This window comes from Hippoglossus hippoglossus, chromosome 23 (assembly GCF_009819705.1).
Source record: "Hippoglossus hippoglossus isolate fHipHip1 chromosome 23, fHipHip1.pri, whole genome shotgun sequence".
Classification (NCBI taxonomy): domain Eukaryota; kingdom Metazoa; phylum Chordata; class Actinopteri; order Pleuronectiformes; family Pleuronectidae; genus Hippoglossus; species Hippoglossus hippoglossus.
The window spans coordinates 4,699,800-4,714,171 of NC_047173.1; the positions used below are offsets into that span (position 1 = coordinate 4,699,800).

At 43.5% G+C, this 14,372-nt stretch overlaps 1 protein-coding gene across 6 annotated transcripts in view; it reads left to right on the top strand.

Annotated features, from left to right (window-relative positions):
- The window catches only part of zgc:162331 (uncharacterized protein LOC793007 homolog), a 30,871-nt gene that overhangs the window by 3,744 nt on the left and 12,755 nt on the right, over positions 1-14,372 (top strand). For 2 of the 6 annotated variants that reach the window (XM_034577865.1, XM_034577866.1), the window contains exons 2-3: positions 9,379-9,430; positions 10,062-10,625. In XM_034577865.1, the coding sequence (XP_034433756.1) occupies positions 10,304-10,625 (322 nt within the window). In that variant the 5' untranslated portion in view covers positions 9,379-9,430; positions 10,062-10,303. The other 4 variants (XM_034577868.1, XM_034577869.1, XM_034577870.1 and 1 more) reach the window with 4 other exon arrangements.

The following is a 14,372-nucleotide window of genomic DNA, read 5'->3' on the forward strand; positions in this document are numbered from 1 at the left end:
TGGCTCTTTATCCCTCCCTAGGATGTTAAAGTTAAGACAGTGTTGTTGTTTTTAGCTATTTCATAGAACTGAAATAGGATTGTAAAGTCAATTATATCATTAAGTGTGGTCTTAGAAACTTTAAATATAAACAAGTTGGTACTTTAAGTAAGTTTATTTATTTTCCTTAGGGTACTTTCCCTTTTCGAGGTCAGACATGTTTTTTTTTTGTATCATCTGTGAGCTTTTTAATGTTGGCTCTTCAGCACTCTGTTGGTTGTTGCTGATGGAGGAGAGGGAGCCATCCTCTCTGGATTAGAGTTTAGTGAAAGATCTATAATGTAAATAGAACCGTGGTGCCAGATTGCAGTAAACTCTAACCTCAGATTAGGAATCACATCCAAAATGCAGAAGACCAACACACACACACACACACACACACACACACACACACACACACACACACACACACACACACACACACACACACACGCACACACACACACACACACACACACACACACTCATAGCCACAAGCAGACACAAACACACTTTGGTTTGGGAATCAAATCTAAATCCATTTATTTCTTATGCTTTACAGCACTTTAACCTTTTAAATCAAATAATTCAATTGGGATTTCATCAATTTTTATTTCTAATATGTCATTTTTCCTGTTCAAATTGTTCGTTTTGTCTTTTATTTTGTTATTTTTCATTATTTTCAAGTTGGGTTAGGGTTAGGGTTAGGGTATTTAAATAAAAAACACATCTTTTTTATAAGGATTTAATTTAATGCTTTGTGAATCCATTCCTTTATTTTAACATGTACAGTAGTTCACATTTGCAGTTGGAGATGAAACAAGCTGTGACACAAATCCTTCTCCACACATTTACATTGTATAGTCATCGAGAGGCCGTCCTCTCACCGACCTCTCTGGGAACAACACCAGCTCATCACTGTCTTAGTGGTTATTGAGTGGAAGATCAGACGAGCTACAGGGGTCCCAGTCTCGCCGAGTGTCGCTCCATGTTCCCGTGTTTATCAGTCTACCTGCTTATTTCTAATCTGCCACTGCTGCTCGCCTCCCAAATTAACGTCAACGCTGCGGGGGGTCACCCAAAGCTCCGCGTACAGACTTACAACCAGCTCAGTGTGTCTGTGTTGACACTCGAGGAGTGATCGACGTGTGTGTGTGTAAACCCTGATTACACTTGGTTCAAATTCAAACTTTAGTTTTCCCTGCTTTCACCTTCTTTCTTTTTTGTATTTTGTTCATGTATCACCATCTTGCACGGATGTGATGGCCCAGGTCGATAACTTCATCTAAACTTATCTTTCATACTTACTTTTAAAAAGATTGAGGTATTCTGAGGCTACACTCAAATTCTCATCATCTCCTATTCGACCAGACAATGTAGACGTGCCTTTTTTTCCTTAGAAATCTGCCATCAACTGCAAAAAAGACATTATTCATCCAAAACGAACCAAAACAACAAGTGTTTCAAACAAACTACTTGAAGGTGCTCAAGGACGCCACAAGGACAAGCATGCAATGATTTCCTGATGGAGGATTATTCTCCAGCTGGTCCAGGGATTTGAAACCAGTGGCCTTTCACTCCTGGTCTGACGTACCTGCCCTTCAAATCCCGCTCGTCTCCTTTGACCCCTGCTTCTCTTCTCTGGAGTCCGATGGGGTTTTTCCACAGCAGAAAACAGAGAGAGAGAGAGAGAGAGAGAGAGAGAGAGAGAGAGAGAGAGAGAGAGAGAGAGAGAGTAAAAGGCATGTACGGAGGCAGTGCAAGTAGTCATTGTCAGTTAAAAAATATTAAACTTCAATGCATAAAAACGTGCTCAAGACCAAAACAAACATGTTGTGCATCAGGGCTAATTATAGACGATAATATTAGATGCTACTTAGTGTAAACTGATCTAAACAGATGTGTTTTGAGTCTTGATGTGAACAGTCCAGTCCAGCTTGCAGACGTGAGGTGGAGATGTTCCAGGGTCGTGGTGCAGAGCAGCTGAAGACTCTCGTACCCATAGAGTGTAAATGTGGGGACAGAGAGCAGCCGAGGAGGAGTGCAGGGCACGAGGGGGGGTGTAGGGATGGAGGAGGAGGAGGAGGAGGAGCCAGGTTATGAAGGGCTTTACAGGTGAGCATTAGGATCTTAGGATCTTTGTTGGACCAGGAGCCAGTGAAGCTGGACGAGGAGGGGTGTGACGGGGACTGTGGATTTGGTGCGGTCGATGATCTTATCAGGGTTGAGGAAGGTTTGGAGTCATTGTTGGAGTTAAATAAAATTCTCACATTAAGAAGTGAATGAGTCCAATCAGTTAGGATCCTTCAGTCTGCAGTACCACACTGTGCTGAGGGCTGTTTACTGTCGGTGATGATGTAGTAGTGGCGGTGAACGCCGAGTTATATGCACTGCAGACGTTCTGAAATAAATTGGTGGACTTGTACTGAGAGCAAACATGTGTGTAGAGGGAAGAGGTGTGAGCCCAGCTGCAAGTGAGCAACCGATTCTAACTGTAAAAAAAACAATAAGTATAGAATGTATAAATGTATAAGCTTTGGAAGACCAGTGGTATGCAAAGAGTTTGATCAACAGATGTTTAACTACCTTTGTCTGTAAGGTAACATGAGGTCAGGTTTTCTGTTTCGTGTTCATAACATCTGGAACAACGACTTCCTTTCACTGGGATGACAATCTCAGTTTGGGATTTCCACCACCAGCTAATGTTTATTCGTCCAGTTAGAGATATTGTGCTACGTTCACATACAGCTCTGCTCATTCATGACACAGTTGGGTGTTTGTTGTATTTGCATGAACAGCTTTAAACTCATCAAAGACTGGGTGTTTATACTCAAAGTGTCAGAGCCGGGGCTTTCCAGGCGCTGCAGTGAATCCTGTTCCAAACACCCAGGGTCCAATCAGAGCTGCCTTTGGCTTCGGCCCGCCCTCATTATCGCCTGATTCCTCATAAGAATTTCTCCAGATCTCAGTCATCTGAGCTGCTGCCACAGATTAGCTGAACCCCGGTGAGCAGCGCTGTCTTGTCCTCTGTTAACCTCCCGTTAGAGGAAAGTCCCTTCGCTCCTGTGTGACCCCGTGCTCTCACACTTAGCTCTGCTTATCGGCTTTATACGCTGCAATGCTGCAGATGCATAATGTAGATAGGTATAGATATAGAAACTCATACACAGGGTGAATATGCACAGGGACAGTATTATACAGCATGACAAGTACAAATACACACACACACACCCACACATCTAGCACACATAGGTGTGCATGAGTACAGCAAAGAGCGATACAGACAAAAAGTGCAAGGTGTGTGTGTGTGCCACTGTGCTGTGTTTTTCTATTATATAACAGTATTTAATGCGCTCTAAGATGTCGCATTAGGGATTAGGCTGATAGTGACAAAGGCTCTTCAGTGTTTGTGCATGTGTGTGTGTGTGTGTGTGTGTGTGTGTGTGTGTGTGTGTGTGTGTGTGTGTGTGTACCGTGACAGACAAGACGTCTAACGTTTAATACCCCTCATACTAAATACACTGCACATGCACATGCAGCTGTATTGCTCATGGGAACATAGAAGGAGCCGGTGTTTCCTCTGTGTGGCTGAGGAGGAAACACATTGTCATGAAGTGATGTTGCACGTTGTTCCAAACACTGAGCTTCCCGGTTAAAGCAGCTGTACAAGTGAAAACATGAAAAGGGTTAAACGCACTATGTTTGCCTTGGCCTACTTTTAAGGCTTCTTCCTTGAAGCTGCAGTCGATATTAAGATATGAACAATGGGTCAAATGACTGCGTAGTGTTGTGAGAGAGGTCTCTCGTACTGACAAGCCGACACAGTAGCGCCTCTGCCTGAGACGATCATCTTACTTTTCAAACAGGGAATACGAATCCTGTCAGACTCTGCTGGTGGAGCTGAGAGGTTTAAGCTTTCCAAAGAATCGTGGTATATGTGCATGTAGCTGTCTAAAGGGGTCTGACCAGTCATGTTGTCCATCTTCATATACAGTCGAACTGATCACTTTCCATTTGACCTGTAATTGTAAAACTATATGATTCTTTCAAGGAAGCGTCTCGAGAGATTGAATGGAAGTCATTTGAAAACGGACCTGTAGAATAAGACCCAGGATTTTGGTGAGCACAGTTGAGCTGCTAAACAGCCTGATACTATGCTCTGTGTTGGTGGAGAACAAAACTGAGCTCAAAAGAGAGTAAACATGGAACTTTCGTTTGTTACTTGACCAGAGACGCGACTCCACATGAATATAGATGTTGCTTATATCTGTCAGCATGTGTTGATGGGGGACTGTTTACATCAGCTACATTTTTACATATAGATAGATTCTACCATTGCTGCAGTGTCTCAGTTCAGTGTCGCGCTAACATCTTCTATTTTATCACCACTTACTGATTCCAACAGTAAGCAGCAGTGTCACGTGGCAGTTGGCCAAAGAACTGAGAGCGATGTGCACAAATGTGAATTTCACCCACATCTGCCCGGCTACTTCTTTAATCCCCATAATCCCTCTCACGAGTGGGCGGCTGCGGCTGAGGGGGTGAAGTGGTCATCCTCCAACCAGAAGGTCGGCGGATTGAATCCCAGCCCCGTGCGGAAGTGTCATTGGGAAAGATGCTGAATCCTGAATGGCCCATCATAGACGCTGAATGCACTAATTGGAAGTCGCTTTGAATAAAAGTGCGAACATGTTATAAACATATGTCAGCAGGACAGCACCACCTACTTCAAATGTCTGACGTCCAACTCTGTCAAACATCTGAACTTCTAATCTCTGTTCCCACAATGCAAACTGCAGAGTAGAGGCTGATGGTGAGCTCAGCAACGTTCCCAGTTGTTTGCACCCGTTATGCCTATAGTGTGTTTTATAATTAAAGTGGCAAATGATTTATTGATGATAGAAATGCAGCTGATAGCATATTAAAGACACCATGTATTATTGATTCTGCTGTGTACATAAGCCCCTGATTATCACTGTCTGACTGTGGTGCAACGTGAATCATAGCAGATGGGACAATAAAATAAAAAATAAATAAATAAAAATGAAATACTAATGTATACTGATACAAGGGACATAGTGAAAACAGCTAGTGTAAGCAAGTAAGTAAGTAATGAAGTTAATTATATTGTTATATGTAATTTTTATATTTATATTTCACTAAATCTGATTCTGCTTGTATTCAGGCAGTTCACTGTCATTTCAGTTTTATCACATTTATAGAGAAAAGAAACTGACACCACTAAAAGCCAGGTGTATATTTTTGACCCCAATTGACTTAAGGTGTACTGTACATGTACAAACTGTATAAAGTCCCATGTAACAACATAACACCGTGTCACATCACCATCATAACAACAGCAACAGCGCCCTCGTGCCTGTTATGGCCTTTACATAATACTTAGCGTGTGCAGTCACAGTGTCAAAGTAGTTCACAGATAAAAATGATTTTATAAAAAAGAATAAAAACATGAAATATCACTTAAAGCAGAATAAGAGCAGAAGGAAATGTCGCTCAACATCCATGTTTTATGGTGCTTTTCAAAATTAAAGGAACAGTTTGGCAATTTTGGGGGGGGAATGCTTTTGTCTGCGTCCTTAGAGAGAGTTGGACAGACTCCGGCTGTTTCCCTCTTCAGGTTTCACTGTTTCTTATTTACACATTCATCATTTACAGAGCAGCATTAGTATTCATTTAGATCCATGTTTGTGTTGAATATAATTCTAATATTCACGCTTCTTTTATCTCTTTTTTACCCTCCACCAGTGTGAAAATATCCAGATGTTTTGTTGCTCAACATTCCAGTTGTGATGCTTAGCAGGTGCATATTAAGATCTTTAGGTTTGACCGTTTCTGCAGAGATGAACCCGTGTGTTTGTCACTAAACTTTTCACATTGCACATTAAATACTGAACAGTGCAGCTTTAGAATTAAAAGTTTACATTTTGAGGACCGAGTGCTATCTCATCCCTCTTTTGAATTTTGCTCCAATATTTCCTGAGATCATTTCCCAGAATCAGCTCAACCCTAACATCTGGAACTAGCTTTCTCAGTCCCAGCCCCATTTTCTGATTCCCTCTGATAGGATGGGTGTATTTTTACTAGAAAAACGTTACAGAGTGCAGCTACAATTTGATGTCTCAAAATAAAATCTTGGATCAGTCCTTTGAAGCCTTTCCTGTGTCCACTTTGGCAAAGCTGTGTCTGTAAATAATGTAGTTTGCGGCCTCTGAGCCCACCGCGTCCCCATTTAGAGGCCCAACATTTAATAAATCGAAGTTTTCTCAGGCTCAAAGTGTCAATCGGTCTTTCTTTCCCAATTCCCCGTCTCCGATCAGTTCCCTGCTGCTCTCCTGCAATCGCTCACTCTGCTCCTCTCTCCCACTATTCAGTCGTTCTCCAGCTCTACCTCTTTTCTTTTCTCTCCCCATTTCTCTCTCCTATTTCTGGTCCCACATGCATCAATTATTCACGACTCTGCATGGACTTTTCTTGAAAACAAGGGCTATCAACAAGAGCTGCCCGGGTCATGGTGTTACACCTGAGCATCCACCTGTGACATATCCAGTCCCACATGAGGATACATGCATGTGCACACACACACACACACACACACACACACACACACACAGCTGCAACACAAATGGGATCGTGCACACACTCAGAGATGCAGGGGGGAGGCAGGCAGGTACTGGAGTCACGTTTTTCACCACATGGATGAGTGTAAACAAAAAAACAAAGCAGATTCAGAAACAGCAGTGTTGAGAGATGTGAAATGTTTGTCAGTAAATTACGAACTATTAAACTATGTGCACAGAAACACATGACTTTGACGGGATTTACAAATACAACTCTAACCCAAATCTCCAGTCCGATGCTCTACCATTGCACCACAAAGCTCTGCACACAGTTTCAGTTCAACCGCAGACAGGGACGCTGGAAGTCAGTGAGAGATGGGGGGGTGCTAAGAGAAACTTTATGTAGTGACATCATATCAGATGTAGTACAGCACTATGGGATCTTTGTATTAATTTGAATGGCCAACATTTACACTACAACGGACAGCAAACTTGAAAACAAACTTTCAGCATGTAATGGTAAATGATAAATGTATTTATATAGAGTTTTTTCTGGTCAGCATTAGCTCCAGCGACAGTGCATCTATGTGCAGCACTTTCTCTGTCACACACTGTTGGCACAGCCATCCAGAGCAATTTTGGGTGCAGTATCTTATACAAGGACACTTCAGCACTCAGGGTGTGGGAGGCTGGGATCGAACTGCTGACCTTCTGGCTTGTGGACGACTTGCTGTTCCTCCTGTGATACACATGGAATGCATACGGTGGCCGAGAGAGTTCAATGCACCGCAAACTGCGAAAACAACTTCATCAGTTTGACGACACGAGCGCTGCAAAAAGTCACAACACAAGTAAATACGCTGCAAACTGCGAAAACATAATGAACCAGGCTGTAGTTCAATGCTTTGTGAAGTTCCATCACCACTGGCGAGTAGCAGACTTCAATAACTTCACAAAGAATTGAACTACAGCCAGGTTCATCACTTCTTTGGGTCCCCTGGAAACATTTCTGGGGTCGTTTTCGCTATTTGCAGCACGTTTCTGTATTTGCATGTGTTGGGACTTTTTGCAGCACTCGTGTCGTCAAATTGATGAAGTTGTTTTCTTAATTTGCACCTATTTCTTCTATTTGCAGTGCGTTGAGCTCTTTCGGCCAACGTCGCACGTAACTTTTGTTAATCAGAGAAGCTACGCAGGAAATGCACAGAATGTTTCACGATAAAGTCAAATTTTACAAAAAAAACATTAAAATAGTGAGCATTACACTTACTAGGATTCTTCTCTCAAAAATTTTCCATAGAAAATTTAATTAAATCAATATTTCTATTTGATTTGTAAACTTTTTGCCTTGCAGTTACAACCCCTCACCAAAAGGGTGTGCTGCAGCAATCACTACCTCCAGCTTGTAGAACAATTACCACTTTGTAAAAAATGTAAGATACAGGTGATTTATTGGACTGAAGAGTATTGAGCTTGATGAATGCGAGTAATAAGAGAAAGTATGAAATTAAGGAGTAGTTGCGTTGTGGTGTGACTTTATTCTCGGCCAGTGCTGTTGGCCCTGCAGAGCGAGCGCCCATCCTGTGAGCTCAGTTTGCAGCGCCAGGGTACAAAGGTTGAGAATATTTACAGAGAATCAGCTCAGCTCTGTGGCTGGACGCTTGGCTCGTTTCCCTGACGGCACTGACCACAGCACAAATCTGTGGCCTGGGTAGAGCTTCACCAGGCTCCGACAACATGCGAGGATAGGTATTTTAAACAGAAGGTTTCAGGGGATAACACGTTTATTTTCACACGGACTGTGAAAACGAGCGTAATGTGATGACTCTCTGAAAACGCTGGTTATTTCTGTGCCGTGTTGTTACATTACACCAGTAGAAAAAGGGTCCACAAGGTAAAACATGAGTGGGGATAACAAATGAGGGATTTTTTGGCTGGAATAAAAGCAAATTGTTTCAGTGGGACTTGAAATTAACTCTTGGTCTGTGTGTTCTGAGTTTACAGAGCAGCCACAGGCTACTGAGGATATACCTGTCATGGAGAGTTGACCTCAACTGACCTTCTTATCCTTCTCTTAGCATGTTAAACTGAGCCTGAGACCCACAGCCCTGCGGGAGTAAGCCTCGATTTATACTTCAGTGTGGAGGTGAACAACTGCATTTACATGGCGGCTGCTAGATAGATTCTTTTATTGTAAAATGTTGATATTTGTTCTGGCCTCAGTTTTGAAGCAACCTCCCGACAGGAGCCGAATAATCAACCAACCAGCTTCCTTAACGTGCAGGTCCACTGTTGAGATTTACCATTGAGATCCTTCTCCAGACTTGAGGAGATAAGACACGAGGCAGCAGACCATTAGAATCCAGTAGCTACTGGCGGCAGGTTTGTTTACCTTCCGGAAACTTAGTGGATATATGCAGATTATTTCAATGCTCATAAACCCACTAAGAAACTGTGATGGACTCCCATTGCCAGTAGAGGAGTTTGCCGGGGGGGTTTCTTGCCAAATTCACAAACCATGTGAAATATATTGTGATATTTATCAATATTAACTGACATGACAATTGCATCTTGATGTTAGATGAAAATGATGATGTTTTCCCATATCCTCCAGCCCTAAGTTACACTACCATTCTACTATGTGTTTTGTGGCCACCATACCATATTAGTGCAATTTTTTAAAGGTGTGAGTCAGTTCCAGGACACCTTTGTAGACGTACACAGCTATATCATAAAAATATGAATATATATTTACACGTCCTGTTTTCTTTCCTCCATCCAGGCCGGCTGTCCTCGCTGTTCGACCACTGTCTGCCTGGAAGACGTTCCAGGAGGTGGGTGCTTGCACAATGTCTAACAATGTCCACTCAGGCCTCACAGCGACAGAAACATGTGAGCACAGCGGCAGCACTTTGAGCTGGTTCGACTGAAACAGCAGCTCCGTTCTGTCACTTCTGATTCCCTCCTGTTCTGCTGGGAGTTCAGTTCAGGCGACCACGATCTCTCCTAACCTCCTCGTAGCCTGGCGCCCGTACAGTTGTTCTCTCATGTGTGTGACCTCCCATGAGGCAGTGGGTCAATAGTAAATATCGATGAATGGGAGTGAGGCCTTCGACTGTCTATACACTGCACTGAAACACTGGGCGAGAGGGGCAGTGAGGGGGAAAAGGGCTGCGACCAGGAATATCAGGACTTAAGGCTGCATGAGTTACAGCTCAGCACAGCTCAGCGAATGAGTTAGTGTTATGCAAGAGCTCAGTCAGCCCAGCTGGGGATCAGAGAGAGGGGGGGGGAGGGAGAGAGAGAGAGAGAGCAGGGAGAGCGCGAGCGAGGAGGAGGCTCGACAGCAAGTGAGCAGAGAGCGAGCAGATTACAGCTGGATCCTCCACATTTATACGCACACATGCACATGCGAGCGCGCACACATGCACGCTCCCTCACTTCATCTCTGTCTCTCCCGTGCAGCATCATGAGCAGCACCGCCAGGGGGGGTTTCCTCTCTCCACCGAGGGAGTGAGGGGGAAAAAGAAGGACAGAAGAGGAGGACAGGTGAGAAGGAGAAAGAAGAGAGAGGAGGAGGGACAGGAAGAAGAAGAAGAAGGACGCAGAAAACTTTCCCCTAAAGGATATTTCCCCCCTTATTTTGACCATGAGGCTGTGAATTCCTCTTCCTCTCCCAGAACGCCTCTTCTTCATCATCTAACCCCATGGCTCCCAAAGTAGGTCCCACAGGTCGGAGCCCCAGCACCCACCTCTGGATGCTGCTGTGGCCCCTGCTCTGTGCACTGGTCCTGGCTGAGGGCACCTCGCTCAGCACAGAGGACCTGCGGGGCACCGGTGCCATGTCGCTGCCGGAGGACTGGACCGGCACGACTGTGCAGCTGCAGCCGGACCTGCAGACTGAAGCCGAGACGCAGGCAGGAGCACAGACGGAGGCACAGACGGAGGCACAGACGGAGGCACAGATGGAGGCAACGACAGAGGCTGTGACAGAGATGCAGACTCAGAGCATCACCAGCAATTACACAGGTTAGTGAATCTGTCAATCACCCGCTGTTCCTTCCCTTTTTTATTTTTATTTTACTGTACACACAAAGTTGTAACGTTGCAAGAAATATTTTGTACAAGCTGACAGATTTTGAGCCAGGGAGACTAACAGCTATTTTCATAATCAAAGATTCAGCCGACTATTTGAGTGAATAATCAAGAAATTGTTTCATCTATTAGAAATGTGAAAAATGTCCATCACCATTTATCATCATGGCCAATGGTCCAAAACTGAAAAATATGCGTTTTAATAAATAAATACATTTTAATAATGTTTCAAAATATATTTTTTAAACCGATTAATCTTCTATTGGTTCGACTTATTGACTAACAGCATAGTCTGTGTAGATTAATTAAGCTATTAAGGGCTTATGTCAAATGAATCGACTCTTGGGTCTAAGCTTTTATCTTTTTAACAAAGCTTTTCCTTTGAATTTCCTCATTTCACATTCAACAAAGTGTTCGGGGGATGTTTTCTGTAACTGCCCACGACACACGCAGACTGCTGGACACCAGATTAAACTCCAGTGAGTCGGGTGAAATCAAGAACTGCTCGTGTTATAAATTGCTCTCTGACCGTTTCAACTTTCTGACCTCATCTGATTTTTTCTCTTCATCATGGACTAAACTGTTCCAACATCCAAATGCAGATATTTAAATATTTTTAACTGCATTATTGCTACGACACGTCTTCTTATAGGCATACAAACCAGAGCAATTGCAACGTGATAAGTATCTGCTGGGTCAAAGTCTGTTTCCTCCGTCGACTTGCGTTTCCCCTTTAGCTTAACCCGAACCCGACCTTTACCTCCAGCGTCTCATGCGAACCTCAACCTTGACCTCCCCTTCGTCCCCAAACCTAACTATAACTCCGATCGTGGAAAGCGGCGCAGCAGTGAACGCGATTCCAAGACGTTTGTCACAAGACCGGGATTTCCAAACGTATTTGGCAAAACTTTAAAGCCGCTAAGAAGCCTCGAGTTGCCCCAATTTCACATTGCCACCAGAACATATCTTAAGCCCGTTGCTGAAAGTGTTTTGATGGACCCATTCTGTTTTGAATCCACACACCATGAGAAAGTTGTTATTTCAAGTGACGGAGTCTGATTTTGTGCAAGTAAACATCTGTTTCAGTCTGGCTGCTGCTCTCTGCAGCACGTGAGTGTCGGCCTGGGAAGTCACTTGGCGTGTGTGCATGCAACAGCTCATGCATCCACTCCGCTTTGCTTCGGGTTAAAAGGGAATCTGTGTGTTTGTGTGTGTGCTTGTGCAGTGCAACATACACATGCATGCTTCCCAGTGTGCAGAATGTGCGGGTGCTCTTTTTTGTACAAATTAATTTGCTGGACTGGTTTTTACTTTTTCAAAAGACTGACCAAGGGTCTGAGTCTCTGTTTTAGAGTTTGAGCTCTGTTGTGTGTTTTACTCATGGTGGGCATATGGCTGTGGTGGCAGGTGATGCAGTTTGAGACACTTTGTTATGTCCAGGCCGGAGCTGCTCAGCCTGAAGAGAAAGCTGCAGCGCCGCTCGCATGACTTCACCTCCGCTGACGCATGAGCTGCCTTTCTCTTCTCCTCCGTTCCCTCTGTCCATTTTCTCTCTCTCTTTATTTCTCTCCTCCTCTCTGTCTATATGTCGCTCTCTCACTCCTCTGTGTTTATTTTCGTCAGCCTCTATCTCATCTCTCTCTCTTTTGTCGCTAATTGCTTTCTTCTTCCCCTGTCCCTTTGTGTCTACACACTTTGCTTTTTCTCTTCCTTTTTCTTCTCTCTCTGTCCGTCACTTCTCGTTTCTTCCTTTATCTCCTGCCACTGTTTCTCTCTCTTTTTCCAGCATTCACTCTTATGTCCCTCGCCCGCCCTCTCACTCACAGAGCACATATCCTCACGTGCATGCATAAATAGCCTAAAGCAGGGGACAAAATGCCAGCCTCACATGCCTCACACACACACGCACGCATGCACACACACAATCAGAAATGCATTCGGCCCAAACGACAACAATCTTCTTAAAGGTTTAGAGAATAAACAACACAGTTGCTTGTTTCATAAGGGCAGCTGTGAGTCTGACAGGGCAGGACTAAGCACTTTATACTTTAATAACACACACACACACACACACACACACACACACACACACACACACACAGGTGATCAGCTGGCTTGCCACATTGCCCCACATGCATGAATTACACCAGAGCAGAGTGTTTATGTGAGAGAGCTTTCGCAATTCAAAAATCCAGGAGGTGTGATTAACATCAACTTACCCAAAAGCAAAGTGTGTGTGCGTGCGTGTGTGTGTGACATCACAAACTATTTATTTCCAGACGTATGAGCAGATAAAAGCTTAAGGTTTATTTCTCTCCCACCATATTTCCGGCCTGTTTCCCTCTCTCTTTCCTTCAGGTCTGGATTACAGCAGCAGCACCGTGTTTGTGTATTGGACGTCTCACTTTCAGCTTCTCGAGAACAGTCTCAGTTGACATTTATAGGACAAAAAAAATCTAAATAAATCCAGTTAAATATAGAAGGCTTTTGTGCGCGCTGAGCTTCTGAACAGGGAAGATTTATAAAGCAGTCAAGTTAAAGCCGGCGAATGAAGACAAATGTGGTTTGGTCGTGGAAGTGGTTTCTAACCCGTTTTTCTGTTATCGGCCTATAACCCGTTTGTCAGTATCACCTGTCAAGTTCAAATGTGTCGTCATTAACTATTTATTGTTACAATATTTTGTTCATACAACTGAACTTTCCATATTAGGTTGGTTTGGTTGAATTTGCATAAAGCTTACTATCAGTGCAGAGGCTAGATTTCATTCAGCTTTATCTGATACATTTAGCATCTATTTAAACTGTATTTTATCCATAGCAACTATTCCATCCTCCATTGGTCAACTCCAGTTGTATTTCATTTCTTTACTGGTTACTTGTAGCTCGTGTCCAATCATTTTATCGGACTATTTAAACAGTAAATTCATTGGGCCTATTGTTACCTTTTACCCAACACCTGTTTTCTGAATGCGCACTTTTCAAATCGATAAAACCGCTGAAGCAGATGTGTGAAGGTTCAGACCCTCGGAGGGCTTCACACTGTCAATACGAGCCCTGATGTATTATGCAGCTCGTCCAGGAATTCTGTGCTGCAGACCGTTCCTGGAAGTAATCTGATCAGGGATCTGCTATTGATTCATTCACTTTCAGGTGCTCCTCATTTGACCTCAGACTGGATTCACACACACTTGTCACTCGCGCTGTAGGTTCATCTAATCTAATATGAACCCTCAACTGTTTGATTTCCAGGAAAATTCCGTATTTTCTGCTCTTTGCTCCTCATCTTACACCTGAATACCACCACCAGGTTTAAACTCAAACCAGTTGAGTCCATTTAAAGTATCAACTTCCATACAGCTTTCACAACAATATCATTACAGTATATCAATATATCCAACAGTACACACACACAGTATGCACAGTGTGTACCCAGAAGTCACTGTAATACTTTAAATAAAAACTCAATCTACAAGAGAGTCTACACTTACAGCTCTGTGAGGTTGTACTTCCATGACTAGAGTGCTAATGTAACCATGCTATAAACGGGGCAAGACGTATTAAAGGCCAATCAGCAACTGCTTCTTTTGATTATTCGCACATGTACGAATGTACAAAACAGAACTCCGTTAATAACAACAGCTTTGTGGCCAACTTACAGCAACTCTTAAGGGACATGGAACC